Genomic DNA, 19504 nt, shown 5'->3' with positions numbered 1-19504 from the left:
CGCACTAATCCGCCCGCTTTGATGTGATGTCTGCGTGGAGCTGCATTATCATTCCACGCCGAGGCCTCCGCTCTCGCTCTCTGATGTTAGCAAACAAATTGCAGGCATGTCTCCAATACGGCAAAAACATCCTACTGACGAGTGAGTTTCTAAGACTCTAAAGCTTTATTGACAAGGCTGAAAATGTTGTATTATGCTCACCCGGGAGCGAAGGCCGGACTGCTGATTCTGCTTTTTCTACTCCTTCTTCCAGATGTAACGAGTTCATCCCGAGGAGGAGGTCATGTTGAATCACGGTCTATTTTACTTTGTTTTAAAAATGGAGAAACCAGAATATGAGAGCAAAACAGGTCGTTCCTTAAACTCCAGGATGATGGGACGTTCATAAAGTCACTATGATGAATTGAATTTCCTGTTAAATGGACAATTATGACTCCGAACCATCTGAGAAACGATGAGTGGAAACATTCATATACATCACACTAAATTGACTTTATCAATAAAAATGGTGACATCACAGTCGGAAGGTTGTTTTAGCCACTAATAAAGGCAAAGTATAATTTAAATGTTCCTCTAGCTCCATAAAACACACACAAATGCTTCACTAAGACGAGACGTGATCTCTCTTATTGTTTGTTTGTTTGTGTGTTTGTTTGTTTGTTTGCTTGTTTGTTTGTTTGTTTGTTTGGGGAGATAAATCATCTTCTCTGCAAACACAGACGAACACGTGTTCAGTTTGTTTTCTACGTGTCGACTGTTCGTGGAGCCTTTCTGAAGGCTTTGCTCAAGGTTTACGATCCATAATAATGTTTGTTTGTGTTTCTGGGTCATTTTAAAGTATTCATTTTGTAATGTAAATCAAATATTATGCAAATCGTAGCATTAAAGGGTCTTTCTGTTTTTCTGCCACAATGGAATAATATGAGTTAACCTTTAAAAAAGAAGGGATCGACGGTTCGTCTCCGTCTGTTCTTCTTATCTTCTGGATCACTTTGCTGCTGCAATGCGTCAGCGGGGATTAAAAGCATGACATGTAACCCCGCCCCCTTTGTGCTGGTACATAAAACAAACACCTACGACTTCAAACCCTCATCCAGCGAAGAAACAAACCATACAAAGTCAACATTTCTCCATTTAAACCGGATATACAGTACATGTTTTCCCCCCTCCACTCTGAGTTCATATCTGTCAGTCTGTCCAACATCATGTGTGAGACAGCGCCCTCTGCTGTTCATCCATAAAGTCGTATGTTTGAATCACATTAGGAAGTAAATAGGTCATGATTTTCTGCACGTTCACGTGTAAATTTGCAGGCTGGAAATGTGAAAATAAAGGAGTTAAAAGAAGCTGAGAGGAGAATTGGGTGACGAGTCTCTGTGGGTTCTGGTGGTAATGACACACAGCAGTGTGAGCCATCTTTAATATGAAAAATATTGATTTTTAGCTCCTTGGCTGTCTGCTCATTAACCGAGAACAAAAGACTTCACGGCAGTAAATGGGGAATAAAGTACTTTTTGCTCAAGTGCTGTAATAAACTTTTAATTTAAGGTCTTCGAGAAATCCCATTTTATTCTAACACATTATAGGAAAACATTGTTTTTACTCCACTTTTTATCTGACATTTATAGTTACTCATCACTTTTCAGGTTAAGATTTTACATCAAGCATTTGACAACTTATGTGTAATATGATATGATGCAGAAGTCCATGAATTATGTTAAATAAATTCCAGATTGACAAACTACAAGATTAAATCTTACATGTATTTGTATTTGTCAGTGATAAAAACAGAAATAATATAATAATCTATAATAATATTACACTCTGAAAAGAACCATTCTGTATATGCTTTTGATATTGTAAAGGTTAAATATGCGAATTATTGGGTTTATACTATACAACAATACAACATGTTCACACGCTTAAATGTAAATAAAAAACACATTATTTTGTGCAATTTTACCTGACATTAAGTCTTTATTGTGGTCTCAAAATGTACAGCACAGACAAATGAAGCACACGACCACAATATAATACAATATCTATTAGTACTTTAGGCTCAGACTGAAGAATACCGAATGCCATCATGCAGACTGTGGTCTTTTAAAGCAGAATATACAGCAGCATTCACCTTACTTCGTCTACAGTATCGTATACTCCTAATACCACAAATTACTGCTTTATTATCATAAAGGAAAACTGCATTTTTCATTATTTTTTTTTACAGTTAGTGCAAAGCTGACCATAGCAACGCAAAACAAGATGCGAGCGGGAGATGAAACCAACACTGACATTCACTGAAGTAAACAGCTGCTCGATACTGACAACTAAAAATAAAAGCATTGACGTTCACTTCAATACTGTTCAAACACAATCAACAGTGCAAGCGTGGCGTTAAAAACGATATCGTACATTTGTCGGAGCTGTCAGCGTCACACGAATGCTCGTGAATGTTAAATACAGTTGTTCGAGTCGAGGGGGAAAAAACGTAAAGATGATTTCATCTGTTTAGTGAAAAATGAGAATGTGACTCAGAGCTGAGATAACAATCAAGAATGATGCTCCGCCGACAATCAATCAGTCATTGTTTGGGGGTTTTTTTCATCTTCTGTAGTGTGACTGAACTCTCAATCATCCAGGTCGTCTTTGAAAGATTTATCGTGAGCAAATTTTATCGTTTAAATCGTAAAGTAAAAATATTGTACTTCTAATCTTTGACTTTTTCTTGTTAGATACTTGTTGTTACTCTAATGTTGATACAAATAACACAATCATCAAAAGAAAATCACTCTTTGGTCACAACCTCCGGGTCTGAAAAGTGAAGCCAAAGCTGAAGTGCCTTAAAAACTGTATAGAAGTCTATGAGAAAATTACTTCTCACTTTGATGTATTACCTCAGTAAACATTGTAAACATCGGTTTATGGTCTCGATCTCAAGTCTTTCTCGAATGCAGCACATGTTGGGTGTAGTGGTGCAGCAGAGCACCCATGGGTGGTGCTGGGTGTGTCCGACAGTGACAAAACTCTGCGTTGACTGGCCAATCAACGCCTCCGTCTTTAGCCTGACATTTCCACTGTCAGCTGTCTACTGTGTTGCATGCATTGTTATATGTGGAGCATTTTGAAGAAAGTTACTTTACTTTAGAGAAAGAGAAAATCACGGACATCCACCGCTTCCTGTCAGTCCTCCGTGTCTTTGGCTTTATTGAATTCAGCAGATTTTACCGCCAAATCTGGACGTTGTAAAACGCAGCGACTTCCAGAAGACATTAGTTTACTCTCACATCTCAAAGGTGGTAATCATTTTAACCCCTCGATGCTATGAAGTGATTAGCATTCCAGCTCCGAGTGATATAAGATAATATAATAATTAGGCACGCGTTTAGTGCAAATCAATACATACACAAATAAAAGGTGCAGTGACGTGGTGAATGTAAATTATTGCTTTGGCTGATACAACAGTGTGCGTGACACACATTCGGTGGATTAAAGTAGTTAAAACAATCGTGGAAACATTCAGAACAGAATCTCTGCATGGGGGTCAAAGGTCAAAGAAACTTTTTTTTTTGCAAACCTGTAAAAAAAAGAAAAATTCAGGAAACATTTTTTGCGCAAATAAAAACAGTTTTAGCTCTTTTTTGTATCCAAACTGGGAACTGTGATGCTACACATTCAACATGTGCAACTTGTAAATATTCATGAACTCTGCAGGTTTACAGGTTTACAAAAAAAAAAAAACATTCAATATTTTGGCAAGGAGAAGTCTTCGGTGTTGATGTCACTTTGACATAGAAAGTAGAGCACAATCTATTTCTCGATTAGCTAATACAAAGCTAAGAGATTAACTTTATTGTTGAATAGCTTTCGTTTAAATCAGCACCAGCAATATTCATTTTATGCTCATAGCTCTTCATTTTTAAACACATTATCGCATCTGAAAAGCCCGACCAGCTAATTGCCAAAATATTCTGAACTGATGAGCACTACATTGCTTTTTTTTTTTTTTTGGTTGAGAAAAAGTAATATTTGGATTTGTTCTGAAAGAAGAAGCGTAACTGAGGCGTGATGGCTGTGATACAATCATGATTAAATCACTGAAGCGACGGATAAGGGATGAGTCGTGTGGTGCAGCCTCCTCATGCACAGCTACAATCGCTATGGTCATCTCTGATGCTGGTGGTGTAACGCTGCAGTGAGGGCGTAGAGGCAGTGTGTGTGTGTGTGTGTGTGTGTGTGTGTGTGTGCAGTGATTGAGTGAGCTTTTGGCAGTGACGCGACATGACGTTAGCTGGGACAGAGTGGGCGGAGCAGAGGAACAGGAGGAGGAGGAGGAGAGGAGGAGAGGAGGAGGAGGAGGAGAGGAGGAGAGGAGGAGGAGGAGGAGAGTCTCCCCAGATGTGTCCAGCTGTTTGAGGAACCGTCGACGTTAAAGGTTTTCAGATTTACCGGACATCCGGGGGAGATCTCCGTTGGAGGGGTGATTAGGTAATTAGGGGTCAGTGTGGAGGGGGGTCACAGGTCAGGGGCGTTCGTTTAGAGGTTGACCAGGTGGAGGTCGGAGGCGGAGAAGTGGGGGCACAGAGCCATGTCTGGGTTCTTCAGCTGCCGCAGGATCCTCCGGTGGAACTTGGAGCGGACCCTGTTGAACTCCATGATGTCGCTGGGATCCTCCTCCACCCAGAAACGGTGAAACTCCTGCATCAGGTAACCTGCAAAGAGGGGGAAAATCCTTAATATTATTTATTATAGTATATCACAGTCACTTGCATGCGTCTCTTATAGTGAGGAACGAGCTTTAAAGCGTCTTTCAGCTCTTTCTTTTGGTTTTCAGACCAACTTTTTCCCAACAAACGTACCTTAAAGGGGAAAACCATTACAATAAAGAATATCATGCTGGTAGCTCGATAACATGATGGAAAATAAACATGAAAACAACTAAACTCACAGAAGGTCTGCTGGAAGTGCAGCAGGCTGGGCATTTCTGGGGCCACGTTGTAGAGGTGGGTCTTCAGAGCTCCGCTCACCAGCAGAGAGAAGGCCAGGTCTGTGATGTTGATGCCCACGATGGCAAAGGAGTATCTGGAGGGAGGCGGTGACACATGCAGACGTTTTGGTTTGGTTCATGGTTTGGGTCGGTGATGTGGGCTGTTTGTTTTTTCATTTACCCCCCCAAAAAGCCAAAAGATAAAAGTAGCTACCGGAGTTTAAGTGGGGTTTTTTTTGTATGTGTGCTGATGAAATAATAATTCAAGTGTTTGAGTGGAATTTGTATTTGAATATGGAAAAAAACATGTTTAAAAATAATTATATTCATTATAAATATCTTCTTTTTACAACGGCTCAGGGCCACTGTAGGAAATAAAACAGAGCCGAGAGAGGGGGGCAATATTCAGAACAAAAAAGTCAGTTCTTTTTTTTTTTTTTACCTTTATTGGGTAACAAAATGTGTGTTCTTGTTTTGGGTCGTCTCACTTTTTCTGACCTCCTACTTGAAAAACTACAACGGAGCGCCACTCAAAGTCAACGAAAATGCAACTTTAAGTATTGAAGTATTTGCCTGTTTTTTAATTAAAACATTATACATACTTCCACATTTCGCAACCCATTCTAATCTGTTGCCATGGCATCAGTAGCTAGTCACCATTCAAAAAAACACTCTGAAAGTTATCTTCTCTGCACCAACGTTATTCACAATGCCAGAAAAAAAAACAGTCGGCGCTGCTGAGAGCTCAAATAGGTGCAAGGTGCACAGTTGATCTCCATGGCAACATCACAGCAGCCCAGATGTGCAGAAACTCACCCGATAGCTTTGTCCAGGTTCTTCTGCTCCCATTCAGGCTTGTTTGTCTCACTGTGAAGGACAACAACACTCGCATCATGAACCGCCGACATGTGAAAACACCAACCATGAAACCTTCTGACAAATGTTTAAATCACCACGAAGACACATTTGAATGAGCTTAAACTGATTATTTATATAGAGTATGAAAAAACATCATACGTATGTCTTAGTTTCTTATAATGGGTTTAGAATATTAAGTGGGATTTTTTTTTGTCTGTTCAAGAGTGAAAAGTATAGAATATAATTACCTAAACCTGAACTATTATTACTATTTTTATATGAATTAAAATGTGGTGGCACACCCGTAAACATATTATCCATGTGTAGATTCTATGAAATAAATACATTTCCCAGCAGCCTCTGTCAGTGTGATATGAGATGACCGAGTACAGAAAACATATTCATAAATCTGCTCGGCGGAGCTTCAAATGCATAAAAAGAATGCAGTGAGAAGAATGAAAGGGAAATCCAGTACCTTGGCGTTCTGAGTGTGCTCCTACAACAGTGCAAGTGAGAGTCAGAGAGGGAGGCATGGGCATAAAGGGTGGAGGCGGAGGTGGAGGTGGAGGAGAAAAAAGAAGAATCCTTCATTTGTGAAATGAGACAGCTCACTGAGATGCCGATGACAAAATATACAAGCGGCGACGGCGGGAGTCGAGAAAAGAAGACGCAGTGAATGACTTCAAGCTGTAAGAATGGATATAATCAAGCAGAGTGTGGTAAATGCAGAGTCGAGGATGACTGAGTGCACATTAATGATGAAGGGATACACCGCATGTGTCAGGTAGAAAGATTTTGGCCACTAGGGGGCAGCATAACAAGCTGAAAAACCCCAACATTTGTTGCGTTATCGCCTCATAAAGTTGAACTTGTTAGCAAGCAGATGCACTTTAACACATCCAGCAGAGTCCACTGTTTATGGCCGCACATGGGTGTCATCATTTCCTCCAATATTAGTATATAAAATATGAAATGGTGCAGCTTTAATTGTGAGAATGCTGAAAATATGAGGTTAGATACAGAACACCATTGTATATATTTATTCTAGTATTTCTATACTTTAATTTCGTTTCTTGTGTAGCTATCATTTAGTTGAGTCTCTTTTACATGGCTATACATCAATATGTTGTTTTTTTTTCTTCATGTCGAATGTCTATCATCACATATATGAAAGAATTATATCAAATTTAAAAAAATGCAGTTTCCTCGGATGGGAACATCATATTTTTAGGAGACCTGGCTGTAGATTTCTGCATGTAATATATACAAGCAAATTAAATATGAATGAGCTTCCAACCTGGTTTATTATTTGATTGATGGAGCTCTATAATTGCCATGATTTTATGTTTGAATAAATGTATCCTGGACTGAGCTCCTCTGCTGTAAGGTCAGTTACCGTGTAGTCAAGACTGCGGTCAACCCGGACAGACTTTCTACCAAAACACTCGGTGCATTCCTTTAAATTTGATTGCGTTTTGGATAAAAAGTGGATAAAAAGGGAGGAGGCGGCCATACTTGTGCTTCGGTTGCAGGGAGTCGTGGAGCATCTGCAGAGCCGTGGCTTTATCGTGTTCGGCGAAATACCTGCAGAGAGACGGGAATTAAAGAAAGGCTTAGTGCATACGTAGAATATGAATCATTTCTCCCAAAGAACGAGTGCAGCGCTGGCTCTGGATCAGTGTTTTTGACAGGCGGCTCACAGCAGGTTGTGCAGGCCCAGCAGGCCCATGCCTCTGAAATCAGTCTTGGGATCGCTGCCTTGGAAACCGATTTCACACCACTGTTTGGAGATGCGACCCGTGAGAGGGGCGTCGGGACGCAGCTCCTTCCACAGCTGCAACACACACACACACACACACACACACACACAGAGAGAGAGAGAGAGAGAGAGAGAGAGAGAGAGAGAGAGAGCGCTTAGTACAGTAAATAATTAGCAAGGCATCTCCCATTAAAAAGACCTTTGCAGGTATTCATCTGTTGCCAGGACATTTAAAATGCTTCAAAATGGTTGATGGTGAAATATTTTTTTTACACTCCACATAGTTTAGCTGCGCTACCTTCATCAGCATCTCCTCATGTTCGGGGTTTTCACAGTCGTAGGGCTCCCTGCGCAGCTTCTCCACCTCCGCCACCAGGCTCCTGTAGCCCACGATCTGCAGCAGGCTGGCCTGGAGAGAGATGCCCAACCTGGGAGACACGCGGGGAAGAGGACGGGGAACTCACTGACCAGGAAAGTACAAGAACCGGTGTTTGTGTAGGGATGCACGGATGTGAATGTGGGCTCTTATTGGCCGTTATCTAGTGTATTTAATTAATAAGCTGTGTGTCTCACTGTGTGGAAGCGACTGGGATCATTCAGGATGAAAGTATCGTGTTAACAGCTAGTCTGACGTTTCAATGTGTTGATGGTAATTTTCAAACCACGAGGTGAGAACGTCACGGGAACGTGTTAATGCGGCGCGTCTCACTGTGGGTTGGTGTCGGGGTTGATCTTCTTCAGCGCCATGATGTCATCAATGGTCTTCTCCACTTTATCGGGATGGACACTGAGGGCAGACTGCAGCAGCTAGAGAGGAAGAGGAGGAGGAGGAGGAGGAGGAGGAGGAGGAGGAGGAGGAGGAGGGAGTTGGGAGATGTAAACAACTTGAAGCTAGAGAAGTGATGATATTTATTCTGCTGCATATTCATGGCTTTAAGGGATCACTTACCTCATTCTTGGAGTACCTCAGAGATGATTCTGGAAGGAAATGGTGGCAAAGTGTTAGACAACTGCATGTCTTAATATTAAATTATTATCACGGATATTATTTATTCATGATATCTCCTTAAAACATGTTTTTCTGTGGATTCCAGGGAATCTCAATCAAACTGGTGAGTTATTCCTTTTGGCAAATTAACACCTAAAATATGCTTTTAGATGAGACACTGTAAAGTGTATTTTGTGCATAAATAGAACAAGATAAACATGAATTTATCAGATAAACGACAGGCAGTGTGCGGGTCTACCTATCTTGAGGGTCCGGCGGGCTCCGTGCTTGTTGTTGTAGCAGATTCGCTGCAGCTCGCAGCGTCCCGTTAACTTCCTGGCGACGAACTTGAGGCCTCGCCAGAGACATTTACAGTAGAGGAACAGGAAGAACTGGGTCACCACTCTGGAGAGGAGACGGGAGGGGAGAGACTCAGATGTTGAATGTGGGTTTTAGAATCGAGCCGCTGATTGGGAGGCTTTAATGACCTTCTGGTGACCCCAGTTTCTTTAAAAAGAGTCTTTAAAAAAAACATCCAGTATTTCTCAAAGAGGAATTTTTGGTTGTTGAAATGAAAACATTTAATAAATGTTAATATGTTGAATTATATATGATAATATTTTATAATATATCATGATATATATGTCAGGAGGTCCTGGTTGATGTCTTCCCTTTGCTGATGTATATATAGTTATTATTTTTAAATAGTTTTTAAATGTTTTTTTAACCCATATACCATGATAATAGCATATTTGTTCTTCATTTTGAGTAAAAACTAAGATCTAATCAATATGTTTTTCAGCCGCAACAATAAGTCAATAAATCCAAATATTATTGATAATCAATGAATCGCTTAAATACATTTTCAAACAGTCAGAAAACTGTTGTACTTGTCGACTTGCAGCTGATCAGACGGAGCTATTTTTAAAGGTGACACTGAGAATGAAAATGGAGGTGTGTGTGTGTGTGTGTGTGTGTGTGTGTGTGTGTGTGTGTGTGTGTGTGTGTGTGTGTGTGCGTGTGCGTGTGCGTGTGCGTGTGCGTGTGTGTGTGTGTGTGTGTGTGTGTGTGTGAGTGTGTGTGTCGGGGAAAAGCAAAGCGACCTGTTAAGAGTCTAAATGATTTCCAGCCTTTGCCTGCTTCCTTCTCCGCTAGGAAGACTTGTGTCTTTGCTGTTTTTCATGTAAAATCTTTGTAAAAGATTTGTTTTTATTATCGGGGATGAAATTGGCAATGAAGCTGCGAAGAATCCATCAGCATAAACCTGGAAAGCCACACAGGCGGAGGAGGAGGGGGGTCACTTCCCTCTTTGTTTAGTTTTTTGTGGAATAGAGTTTACAGCCTTTCAAAGAGGGAATAAAATCCCCGTCCGATGCTGAGGAATCACATCGTAACATCATCACCCGCTAGTCGTGGGGATGAGACCGGCATGTTAAAGAGCTCCTATAGACACGTTGTCATTTTCTTAACCTTCAAGGAAGCATTATTTTTATAATATATCAGTCTCTGGAAAGTCAGGATATGTCCACCTCTGCTTTATTTTGCTTCTGCTTTTGTTTCGCTCCAAGACTCAAGTCCCATTTAAATCCTTCCCAATACTCTGATCAGCCAAAAACCATTAGCTGGACTGTGAATCATTTTAAATCTACAAATACCACATTCATCTCAGAACATTAGTTTAATTACTGTAAACAAACTGTGAAAGCCGGGCTCCGTTGTCGTTCATTAAAAGCTAATCGAAGTTAAATATCTTTGGAACCGAAGCAAAAAGGACTAAAACATATTTTGATTGTGGTCCAAAGTAAACGTGGAGAAGCGGGGTTGAGTTTTTAATGCACCACATATCTGGAAGAAACATCCAGAATATTTAAAGATGTAGTACTTTTGTGTCTACCAAAGCCTTTAATTAAATCAAATTAGGGGCTATTATATTCATATCATGCACTGCACGCTGCAGCTTTAATTCTCTCTGGGGTGTTTTTCATCCAAGCTCATTTCTATATCCTCTATTATGTTTTATTTACTTTATTGTCTTGTTTTAAATCTATTTAGCTTAGCCTCCTTTATCTAGTACAGCTTTGCAAAGAAGAAAACACCTGAGAATATAGAATATTTGTAATTCATACACATCTACGAGAAAATTAGATTTGCTGCACAAATATAGCAAACTATTATAACCAATAACAACGCTCGTTAATGTAACATTTAAATAGTTATTATATAAAGACAGAAATCTATTAATAGAGACTTGGTTTTCATAATTAAGAGGCCTCCTCTATCAGACCCACTCAAACCAGTTCACACCACCAGCAGCAGTCTCAAAATAGATTGGGCTTGAATGGGTGAACTGGGAATGTATTTAGTACAAACAACATTAGAGTGGAGATAAACATGGAAAGAAGGGCTCAGGAAAGGGAGGGGGGGGGGGGGGGGTGAATGGACTCATCCACGTCGATGTAACGGAGCGTCTTTACCTCAGGAAATGCTTCATGGCGGCCGCTCAGGTGTCCTCGAGGCTGTTCGTGTCGATCACCTGGAAGCAGAGAGGAGAGAGAGAGAGCAGGTGACCGGGATGATCTGGTGTCCGCGAGGCCCGCAGCTCCGGAGCTGTTCGCGGTGCTGAAGCGTGAACGCGCACCTGATCTGCGGCTGCTGCTGCTGCTGCTGCTGCCCCCCTCCTCCCCCTCCCCCCCGGTATGCGGCGTTTCTAGCAATCAGTGCCGTGAAACAGAAACACGCTCGGAGCTATAACGTTTATTTCGCAGTAAAAACCAGTTGATTAACGCCCGGTTCGTCTCCGGTCCGATTAGCAAAGCCCGGAGCCCTGAGCGTAATCCGGAGCGACAGACGGCGTCTGTAAACAGCGGCTCTGCAGACGACACAAGCAATAATACTAACAATTCATGCGATGCATTCTCACGGTTTTCCTCTTACCGGGTTCAAATAACGACGAAAGGCAGATGCGGATGCGGAGATCTGCGCTCTTCACTCGGCTCCAGTCGTCTGCTTTTCCTCCATGATGACAGTCACCGACCGGAGGAGGCTCACTTCTAAAAGCTACAGCGCGCCGATGCAGTGCACACACACACACACACACACACACACACACACACACACACACACACACACACACACACACACACACACACACACACACACACACACACACACACACACAAAGGGTCGAAGCAATCACAAATCAATTCATGCATCATCTCTTTCACACTTTCTTCAGATGAGTGTGTGTGTGTGTGTGTGTGTGTGTGTGTGTGTGTGTGTGTGTGTGTGTGTGTGTGTGCGTGTGTGTGTGTGTGTGTGTGTGTGTGTGTGTGTGTGTGTGTGTGAGAGTGTGTGTGTGGTTCGCTTTTAAGTTTAAGTTTATGGGCACTTTCCTGTCGTCTGACTTAAAAACAAACAAACAAACAAACAAACAAACAAACAAAGATCTTGCTCTACACCATTTAAAACCCTGCTCTGTCTCAAAGCTGCATTTTAATTAACCTGCAATAACATTTTGTTGCCACTTGGGGGCAGTGCAACAAGCATAAACATACATTTAAAGTAAAAGGTTAAAAAAATATATAAAATAAGTAATTTTCATGTCAAAATGTTTTATTATGTGTATTAACTGTTGTTTTTGTCATGAGCACAGGATGCAAATATTACCGTTTTTTCCACTTTTGCAACATGAATGAAGGCATCAATCAATTTATCATGTACTCGCCAAACTAAACCCAGTATCGGGGATTGTGTTGAATGGAATTTACTTCATCCGTAACCGAAAAGAGAATTCATCCATCAAAGATCCTTATTCTGCCTATAATAGCCAAATATACAATAATGCAAAAACACAATATCGGTGTAGAGACGTCAGGTATTCATCAATTACGGCCTCGTGGTTGTATACCTCACCAGTCAAGATGCAGTTTACATCCATCAATTAATCATGTTTATATTAGATATTTTTATGTGAATTTGTCATAATTAACTAATCATGTAATTAAGAATTCTTGAGTTATGGCCAAAAATGTGTTTATGAGTTCATAATGACTAAATTTGCCAAAAAACAACAACCAAACAGAAACATGTAAAGTAATTGGAAAAACGATGCAGACCCAAGAGAATATAAAAATTAATTTAATAGTAAAAAGTGAAACTCCGGCATGACATCATGCGTGATTTACAGCATTTACAGCATATTTGGTAGATTCCCCATCGAAAATGTTAACAGCAGCATAGGTAACAAAAAAAAAAAAATACAACTTATTCAAAAATAACGACGTAATACAGCAGAGAAGGTTTTTTTTAAATATAAAATATGTTGATTTTAAAAAAGGGGGAAAGAGGAAGTAACAGTTTTTGGGCACAATAAATAGCAGTGCAGTTTAACACGTTGACATCCAGTACGTGTTCAGCATTAGAGGATGTTTGATGAGTGTTAATGAAGAAATCTCTCTAAAAAACTCCAATGGAGGAAAAACACACCTCTGAGCGTCGCAGTGAATCAACGTTCAGCTACGTTCGTCCGTCTTCGGTCAGAGAGCCGCCACGGCCACCACCGTCTCCGTCTTCTCGTCTCCACCAGCCGACAGCAAGCGGTCCGAGGAGCTCTCGGCCGTGGCGTCGGCGAACAGCTCGGCTGCGGGCTCGTCCTCGAGGGAGCCGGACTCCGGCAGAGCCGAGTACGTGGGAACGGCGTTGAACAGGACGAAGCCCACGGTGATGACGACAAACGAGATGATGTACAGCGTCGAAAACTGAGGACGAAACACAAGGTTTTTCCATTGTTTACAGGGTTCCTACACCTTTTCCAAAGTCAAATTCAAGCACTTTGCAAGCATTCCAAGGTGCATTTCCATGCTTTTCCAGCACCTTCCAGCTGTGGTAAACTACATATTTGTATCAATCCAATCCTTAGTATTCAGTCTACTTATTATGTCACTTGTTCATCACATTAAATGAGATCTTATTGTCCTCTAAACAACCAACATGATGTTTGGAGACAGCTTTTTACAGAAGGACCACAAATGAAAGGAAAACTTATTCCACAGAAATATAATCACCAACTATTTTCATCATCTGTTCATCATCAAAAGTAATTTTTCATGCAGAAATGTCAGAAAATGCTGCTTTCAGTCCCTCAAATATGGAGATCTTCTTTTCTCTGTTATATCATATATGTCATCACATAGAACACACATTTCAAGCACTTTTCAAACCTTGAAACCACCACACTAAAGTATTTTCAAGGATTTCCAGCACCCTACCAGCCCTGTGTTTAATGAGGAAGCCTCTACGTTGCTCTTGTGATCACACCCACCGTGTAGTGGAAGAGGAAGATGCCACAGAAGAGGCTGAAGAGGTCGGCGGTGAGCAGGGAGAGGTTGACCGCCGTGGCGCTCGTCATCTTCACCACGACGGGCATGAAGCTGTACAGAGCGCACATGCACAGGGCGTAGACGGCAAACAGCTGGGCTGCACGATGAAGAGAACGTTAGCAAGAGAGAGATGGTCAACACACGACTTTAACCAGGCAGGAAAAACGCACTTACCAATGTCAAAGTCCCATTTTATGGCCGCTACTGCACGAGTTTCCAGCACGGCGCTGTAAAGACGAGCAAAGTCAGCAAAACGCCTTCGAAAACATTATCTGCTGTCAATCAAGAGTATTACATTAGTGGTGGGGCGATATATAGGAATATCGTGATACTCCCTGCTGGGATACGTCATCGATACACTGGCACCAAACATCATATAAAATTATTAAAAAAATATATTTTTTTTATTATTATTAAAATATGCAGGTGCTATTTTTATTATTTTTTATTATTATTTTATTTGTATTTATTTATATTTTTAAAGAAAAATAAAATGATGTAAGTTGTGATGTTTAATATACTAGGGAGGGAGGGATTTTTTTTATTTTTTTTTATCTCCCTATAAAAAAATTTGGATTTCAATAAAAATTTGAATGAAAAATGAAATAAGAATATGCAGGCCCTATTTAATGATTCCATTAAGCCCGTTACCATTTGGCATCCCCACAGTCACTACTTTATAACTCCTCTTGGCAGTTTATGACTATATTGGAATGATGTCACACAATCCAGAAGCTTAAAATATGATCCATAAACGGAGCCGATACAGCGTTAACTCCACGTTTTAACACCTAAATAAATCAGTAAATCAGGTTTTGGTGCACATCAGAATACGTGAGGGATTTAAACAGTCACCCACAGCTGCGTGCCGCTGATGAGGGTCCCGAAGAGGCCCATCATGCCCAGGAACTCCACGTGGCTCAAGTTCTTCACCGTGTACTCTTGGCACACGTTGGACACGGCGTAGAGGACGGCGCTGATCAGGACCAACCCGTCTCCCAGCACGACGTCAGTGGCTGCAGGGAGAGGGACAGACAGGCAGCTGATTTACGGGTTCATAACATACGAACCTTTGAGCAGAAGTTGCAATGTTAAGGTTGTTGCTCGATCCCAGTGATGGTTGAGTCCTGACCTAAATCCAGTAGTAGAGAAAGTGAGCAGCTTCGAATATCTCATCACAAACTCAACACATCACTTTACAATAGTAAAACCCAATCCAGCCCAGTTTGTGCTCTGACTTTAATGAGTGGTTCTCAAGCGTTTAAAACACCTAGCCAAGCCTCACCACCGTGTTAGCTGGTTCTCAATTACTAAAGCCAGTGTTTAAAACCCTCGGCCAAGCCTCACCACCGTGCTAGCTGGTTCTCAATTACTAAAGCCAGCGTTTAAAACCTATATTAAAGACATTTTCCTTACAGGATCCCTGGTCTCTTCCAGCCATGACGTCAGCTCCCACCATGGCCCCGACCCCCAACAGGCACACCGCCACGGCTATGAAGTGGATCAGCCTGAAGCGGGTCTTCAGGAAGAACCAGGAGAGTACCATCAGGACCGGGATCACGAAGCAGTCCAGCAGCTGGAACACACGGTAAACGGCACAAAGGCTGACTGGCACTTCATGTACAAGATATTTCTGCCAGCAGCAGAAATTCACAATTACAATCACAATAAAGTCAATACATTCTCATCATCATAACATCATAATAAACAGGAATCTGTGGGCTACTCGACTAATACTGCCAGCTTTCTTTCCTCCCAATGTTTATACCATTACTCAATAAAAAAGCAGGTAATTTGTTGCTTTGGTAGTTCAGAGGAAGGAAAAAACACAAAAAACAGCAAATAATCATATTAGAGCAAGTGCCATTTTTAAAGAAAAATGACTTATGTTTAGTTCAGCGGATTACTTTCCTGTTTATGTTGAAGCAGCAGCATCGAGACCGTTTTCTCTCACCTGGATACTCGTCAGGGTGGTGAACTGGTAAGCCGTCACAACTGTATAGTTGGCTTCCACGTCTGCCAGACCCATCACCAAATACTTCCACCACTTGGTTTTTAAAATTTGTAGGATGTTCCCGTCACCTGTAGAAACCGAGACGGTTTGATTCAGAGGAGGAAAAGTGTTTTGTAACACACTTAATTTAAAAAAAATTGGTAAGAAAATGGCCCAAATTGTCCTTTTCATGGGTTTAAATATAGATTTGCAAATATAATGACATTAACCAGTTCCACGGCCTTGCTGAGTTGTTTTGTGATTATTGTAGGCCAAAATGAAGCTTTTGTAACAGCTTGTCCATCAAATTGTGATAAAATTTCCAACCGTTTTTGTTTTATATTATGATGTAATTACCATTCAATTTAAAGCTGCTAACAATGAAACAATGAACCACTAAAGACTAAAGAGACTAAAGGTATTTTTCTCAGGAGTTTTTTCTCAAACGTTGCATCGGAGCTGTAAAGAGAGAAGGAGTAGTCGGGGTCCTCTGACCTTTGCGGGTGCAGAGGATGGGGGTGTAGATGAGGAGCAGCAGGGTGTAGTTCAGGAAGCTCTGCAGCATGGGCGTCTGCACCCGGGCGTCGGCCAGGTACTGACAGCTCACCGCCGTCCCGCAGATCAGCAGGGACAAGACCTGCCCCATGACGATGGTCTTCAGCAGGTGCCTGGGGGCGTCAGGGAGAGCATCGTGGTCAACTACGTCCCAACAGCCCCACCTGGTGGCTCTTTGTCAAAGTCGTGAGGGTGTGAAGCTCTTCACAAGTCAACCTACATCCCAGAGTTAATGTGGGTGCTGGCAGAAGGGTGCTCCTTTCACATTGTGATGTCACAGTGTAGCGAATGATCCCAGAGTACACTTCATCATTGTAACGAGATTAATACTGTCAACAGACACTTTCCGTCTGGTTTTGCATATTTTTATTCTTATGATGTTGTAATTTACTTCTTCTGTTATAGTTTACTTATTTCACTAAATGTATATTCATTTACTGCTGGACTTTCTCTTGTCATAAACTTTACTTTATATTATTACTCCATTGGTTTATGCTGTTACTTAATGGTGTTTTCTTTTTTCCTCTCCTGTGTGATTGACCTCTGGCACAAGAATTTCAATTTTATCTTGTTTTGGTCACATTATTTTCCTGCGTTCACTTAAAAAAATAAACATTAGCACATATTGTAATGAACTAATTGCAATAAATACATGCTTTTTTTCCTCAGCAGACGTTTTAATGTGTCATAGGAAACCCACAGCTGTTAGTAATGATATTAAAGCATCTGTTACATTCAAGTGTCCCTCTAAACTGAGGCATTAGCGTGCATGATGCACACTACCAGGACCCTGAAATGTAAGCATCTAAATGGAATTCAGCCATGATTATTTTTTATTACACCTGCTTCTCAACGCGACCCGTTGAAATGTCTTCTGTGAGTAACTGGCGGGTTTTAAGCAGCAGACAGCCGGATAAGTACTCACCATGTCAAGACATCCCTCAGGTTGTAACTGTGCAGACCGCAGGTAACTCTCCATTTCCCACACAGTCTCTCTTCACCGTGCACGTCCATATCTTAGGGAGCTGTAAACCTGGGAATTAGTGAAAGTATGAGAGATGAAAACCATCGGGGATGGGATTAGTGTCCTTGGCGCTCAGTGTCTTCATCAGACTAAGATTACTCACGGATAACATGGTACCAAATCCCCACATGAATGTGATGTGACCCAAACCCCATGTGACTCTTGATATGATTATATTTAAAATAATGGTCCACGTCAAAGAGGAGGATTATGAGTTAAAAAAAAAAACATCAGACAACCTGGTTTACCTTGTTTCGAGCAGTTCGGCATAAGTTACAGCAGTGTGCGTTATCTAACTTATAGGTTTGGCTTACAATAAAGGTATTTAAAATATACAGGTAAGCACGTTTTGGGGAAGAATTACACCTATTTACGACATGTAATGTACGCCGAATTTGAATGTCGTCCGTCTCACGTTGTTATATGGCGATAATAATGCGTAAACAGGCATGAACGACTAGCATTAACAACAGTTATATGAAACTATCTATTTATCAAGGTAGTTTAGCTGCGCGCGAGTGACAGCGTCATACATTCTGGCTTCCCCCAGAACTACAAATACCAGGATATAAATCGTCACGCGAGGGGAAGCTCTATTGTGTACGAACAATGGCAGTGTACGAACCTTTCGCTCTTCTTCTTCAGTCATGAAGAGTGCGGGGAAACGCTTCAGCTACGATGAATTCCCCATGCTGCTTATTGAAGTAGCGCCGACATCCGCCTTTACCACAACTCTCCGCGCGAGTCAACCTAGCCCCGTGTCACCAAGCACCGCCTCCTGTGCTCTTGATTGGTCGAAACATGACGCTGAATGACGTCGGCGCCGTGCAGTCAAACTTGGTCTGGTGCTGATGAGAATCGACGGTGGAAGGAAGCTGATTTAAGTACATTTTCAAAGGTACTTTACTTGAGTATTTCCATTTGTATGCTACTTTATACTTCAAGTATGCTATATCACAGCGTACTCTTTACTGCACTTTTTAAAAGAGCTGTAGTTACTTAACTAATTACGAGTTTTCATGTCACACTTTTTGAATTATGGTGCATTTGTTGCCTGTAAACATCAAATGTGTAGCACTTGTAGTACAAACTTAGTTGCCCAGAGGCCCAAAGTGTCAGAGACCTAACAGGAAGAGACTCAAAATGACCACAGAGCAACATTAAAAAAAACACTACACCGTGCTTTTAAAGCTTAGCTAAACCTGCAACAATGCTGTTAAAACATTTCTTCAAGTAAAATGTTTGTGTGCCCTGTTGAACAAAAAACCTCCCTTCTAATGTGCACCGGTTCATTTGACAAAGATAGCCGTACAGGAACAGAATGATAACAAACACACACTGATTGTCAAACACAATAACTGTCCTTGAAGCCATGCACATACTCCTTTTCTTGCCTCCAGCTGTACAGCACAGCCTACAAATGGTGCTGAGAGTTGGCTAAAGGTCATTAAATTATATAAAAGAAAATAAGAATATGGGGTAAAGCAGCAAAGTACTGGTTGTGATAACGGCTCAGTAGTTAAAGAAGTATTCAGATCCTTCTCTTATAGTTCATTAAAAGTGTATGAAATGTGTTTTATGTGGCATTTTAATCTGAATATAAATGCCATAAAGAAATGAAAACGCAAATAAAGCTGTCAAATAAATGTACTGGAGGAAAATGTACTCTATTTATCTCTGAAATATTATAGCATAACATAAAATGTGTACTTTCTTTCAAATGTGTACTGAAATATAATACATTACACCACATTGTCTGTTGGAAATGTAGGAATGAAGAACAATTTATATTTAGCCTGCAAAATTATTATGTATAGACATACTACGTAATAATAAAACTTAAATGTGAAAACATCAATTTAATAAGTCATGGTGATAAAATAATAATGAAAATAAAAATAAATAAAATAATAAATAAATAAATTATCATGTATTATTGTTATTTGTTTTTATGATTGATGTATT

At 40.9% G+C, this 19504-nt stretch overlaps 2 protein-coding genes across 3 annotated transcripts; both read right to left on the bottom strand.

Moving 5' to 3' along the window:
- Positions 1-3695: 3695 nt before the first annotated feature.
- elmod1 (ELMO/CED-12 domain containing 1) lies at positions 3696-11134 on the bottom strand. Of its 2 annotated transcripts, XM_084029003.1 has the most exons (11): positions 11064-11134; positions 8849-8994; positions 8551-8579; positions 8311-8408; positions 7900-8029; positions 7543-7676; positions 7358-7426; positions 6318-6338; positions 5801-5851; positions 4946-5079; positions 3696-4709 (listed from the first exon to the last, which is right to left on the bottom strand). In XM_084029003.1, the coding sequence occupies exons 1-11, from the start codon at positions 11078-11080 to the stop codon at positions 4534-4536; spliced, it is 1005 nt and encodes a 334-aa protein (XP_083885129.1). In that variant the 5' UTR covers positions 11081-11134; the 3' UTR covers positions 3696-4533. The 2 variants fall into 2 exon arrangements, with proteins under 2 accessions (XP_083885129.1, XP_083885130.1); XM_084029004.1 differs by lacking the exon at positions 6318-6338.
- A 1574-nt stretch (positions 11135-12708) lies between these two features.
- On the bottom strand, positions 12709-18284 carry LOC311026096 (solute carrier family 35 member F2-like). Its single transcript, XM_084029430.1, has 9 exons — positions 18165-18284; positions 17441-17548; positions 16456-16628; positions 15922-16049; positions 15384-15543; positions 14827-14983; positions 14142-14194; positions 13910-14064; positions 12709-13346 (listed from the first exon to the last, which is right to left on the bottom strand). Exons 2-9 carry the CDS (start codon positions 17527-17529, stop codon positions 13125-13127), a joined length of 1137 nt encoding a protein of 378 aa, XP_083885556.1. The 5' UTR covers positions 17530-17548; positions 18165-18284; the 3' UTR covers positions 12709-13124.
- Between the last annotated feature and the right edge of the window lie 1220 nt (positions 18285-19504).

The sequence above is a fragment of the Eutrigla gurnardus genome, assembly GCF_963514095.1.
Source record: "Eutrigla gurnardus genome assembly, chromosome: 15".
Taxonomy (NCBI): Eukaryota; Metazoa; Chordata; class Actinopteri; order Perciformes; family Triglidae; genus Eutrigla; species Eutrigla gurnardus.
This window is presented reverse-complemented; position numbering and strand designations above follow the sequence as displayed.

Bases quoted from the DNA above. Each gene is read 5' to 3' on its own strand.
- elmod1 (XM_084029003.1), bottom strand. The intron at 7,677-7,899 runs GTAGCGCAGCTA...TGTGTGTTGCAG, and splicing joins ATGAGGAGATGCTGATGAAG to CTGTGGAAGGAGCTGCGTCC. The intron at 6,339-7,357 runs GTATGGCCGCCT...GCACTGTTGTAG, and splicing joins TCCCTGCAACCGAAGCACAA to GAGCACACTCAGAACGCCAA.
- LOC311026096 (XM_084029430.1), bottom strand. From the start codon at position 17,529: ATGGACGTGCACGGTGAAGAGAGACTGTGTGGGAAATGGAGAGTTACC. The intron at 16,629-17,440 runs GTGAGTACTTAT...TGACGCCCCCAG, and splicing joins CTGAGGGATGTCTTGACATG to GCACCTGCTGAAGACCATCG. The intron at 14,065-14,141 runs GTAAGTGCGTTT...TTCATCGTGCAG, and splicing joins AAAATGGGACTTTGACATTG to CCCAGCTGTTTGCCGTCTAC.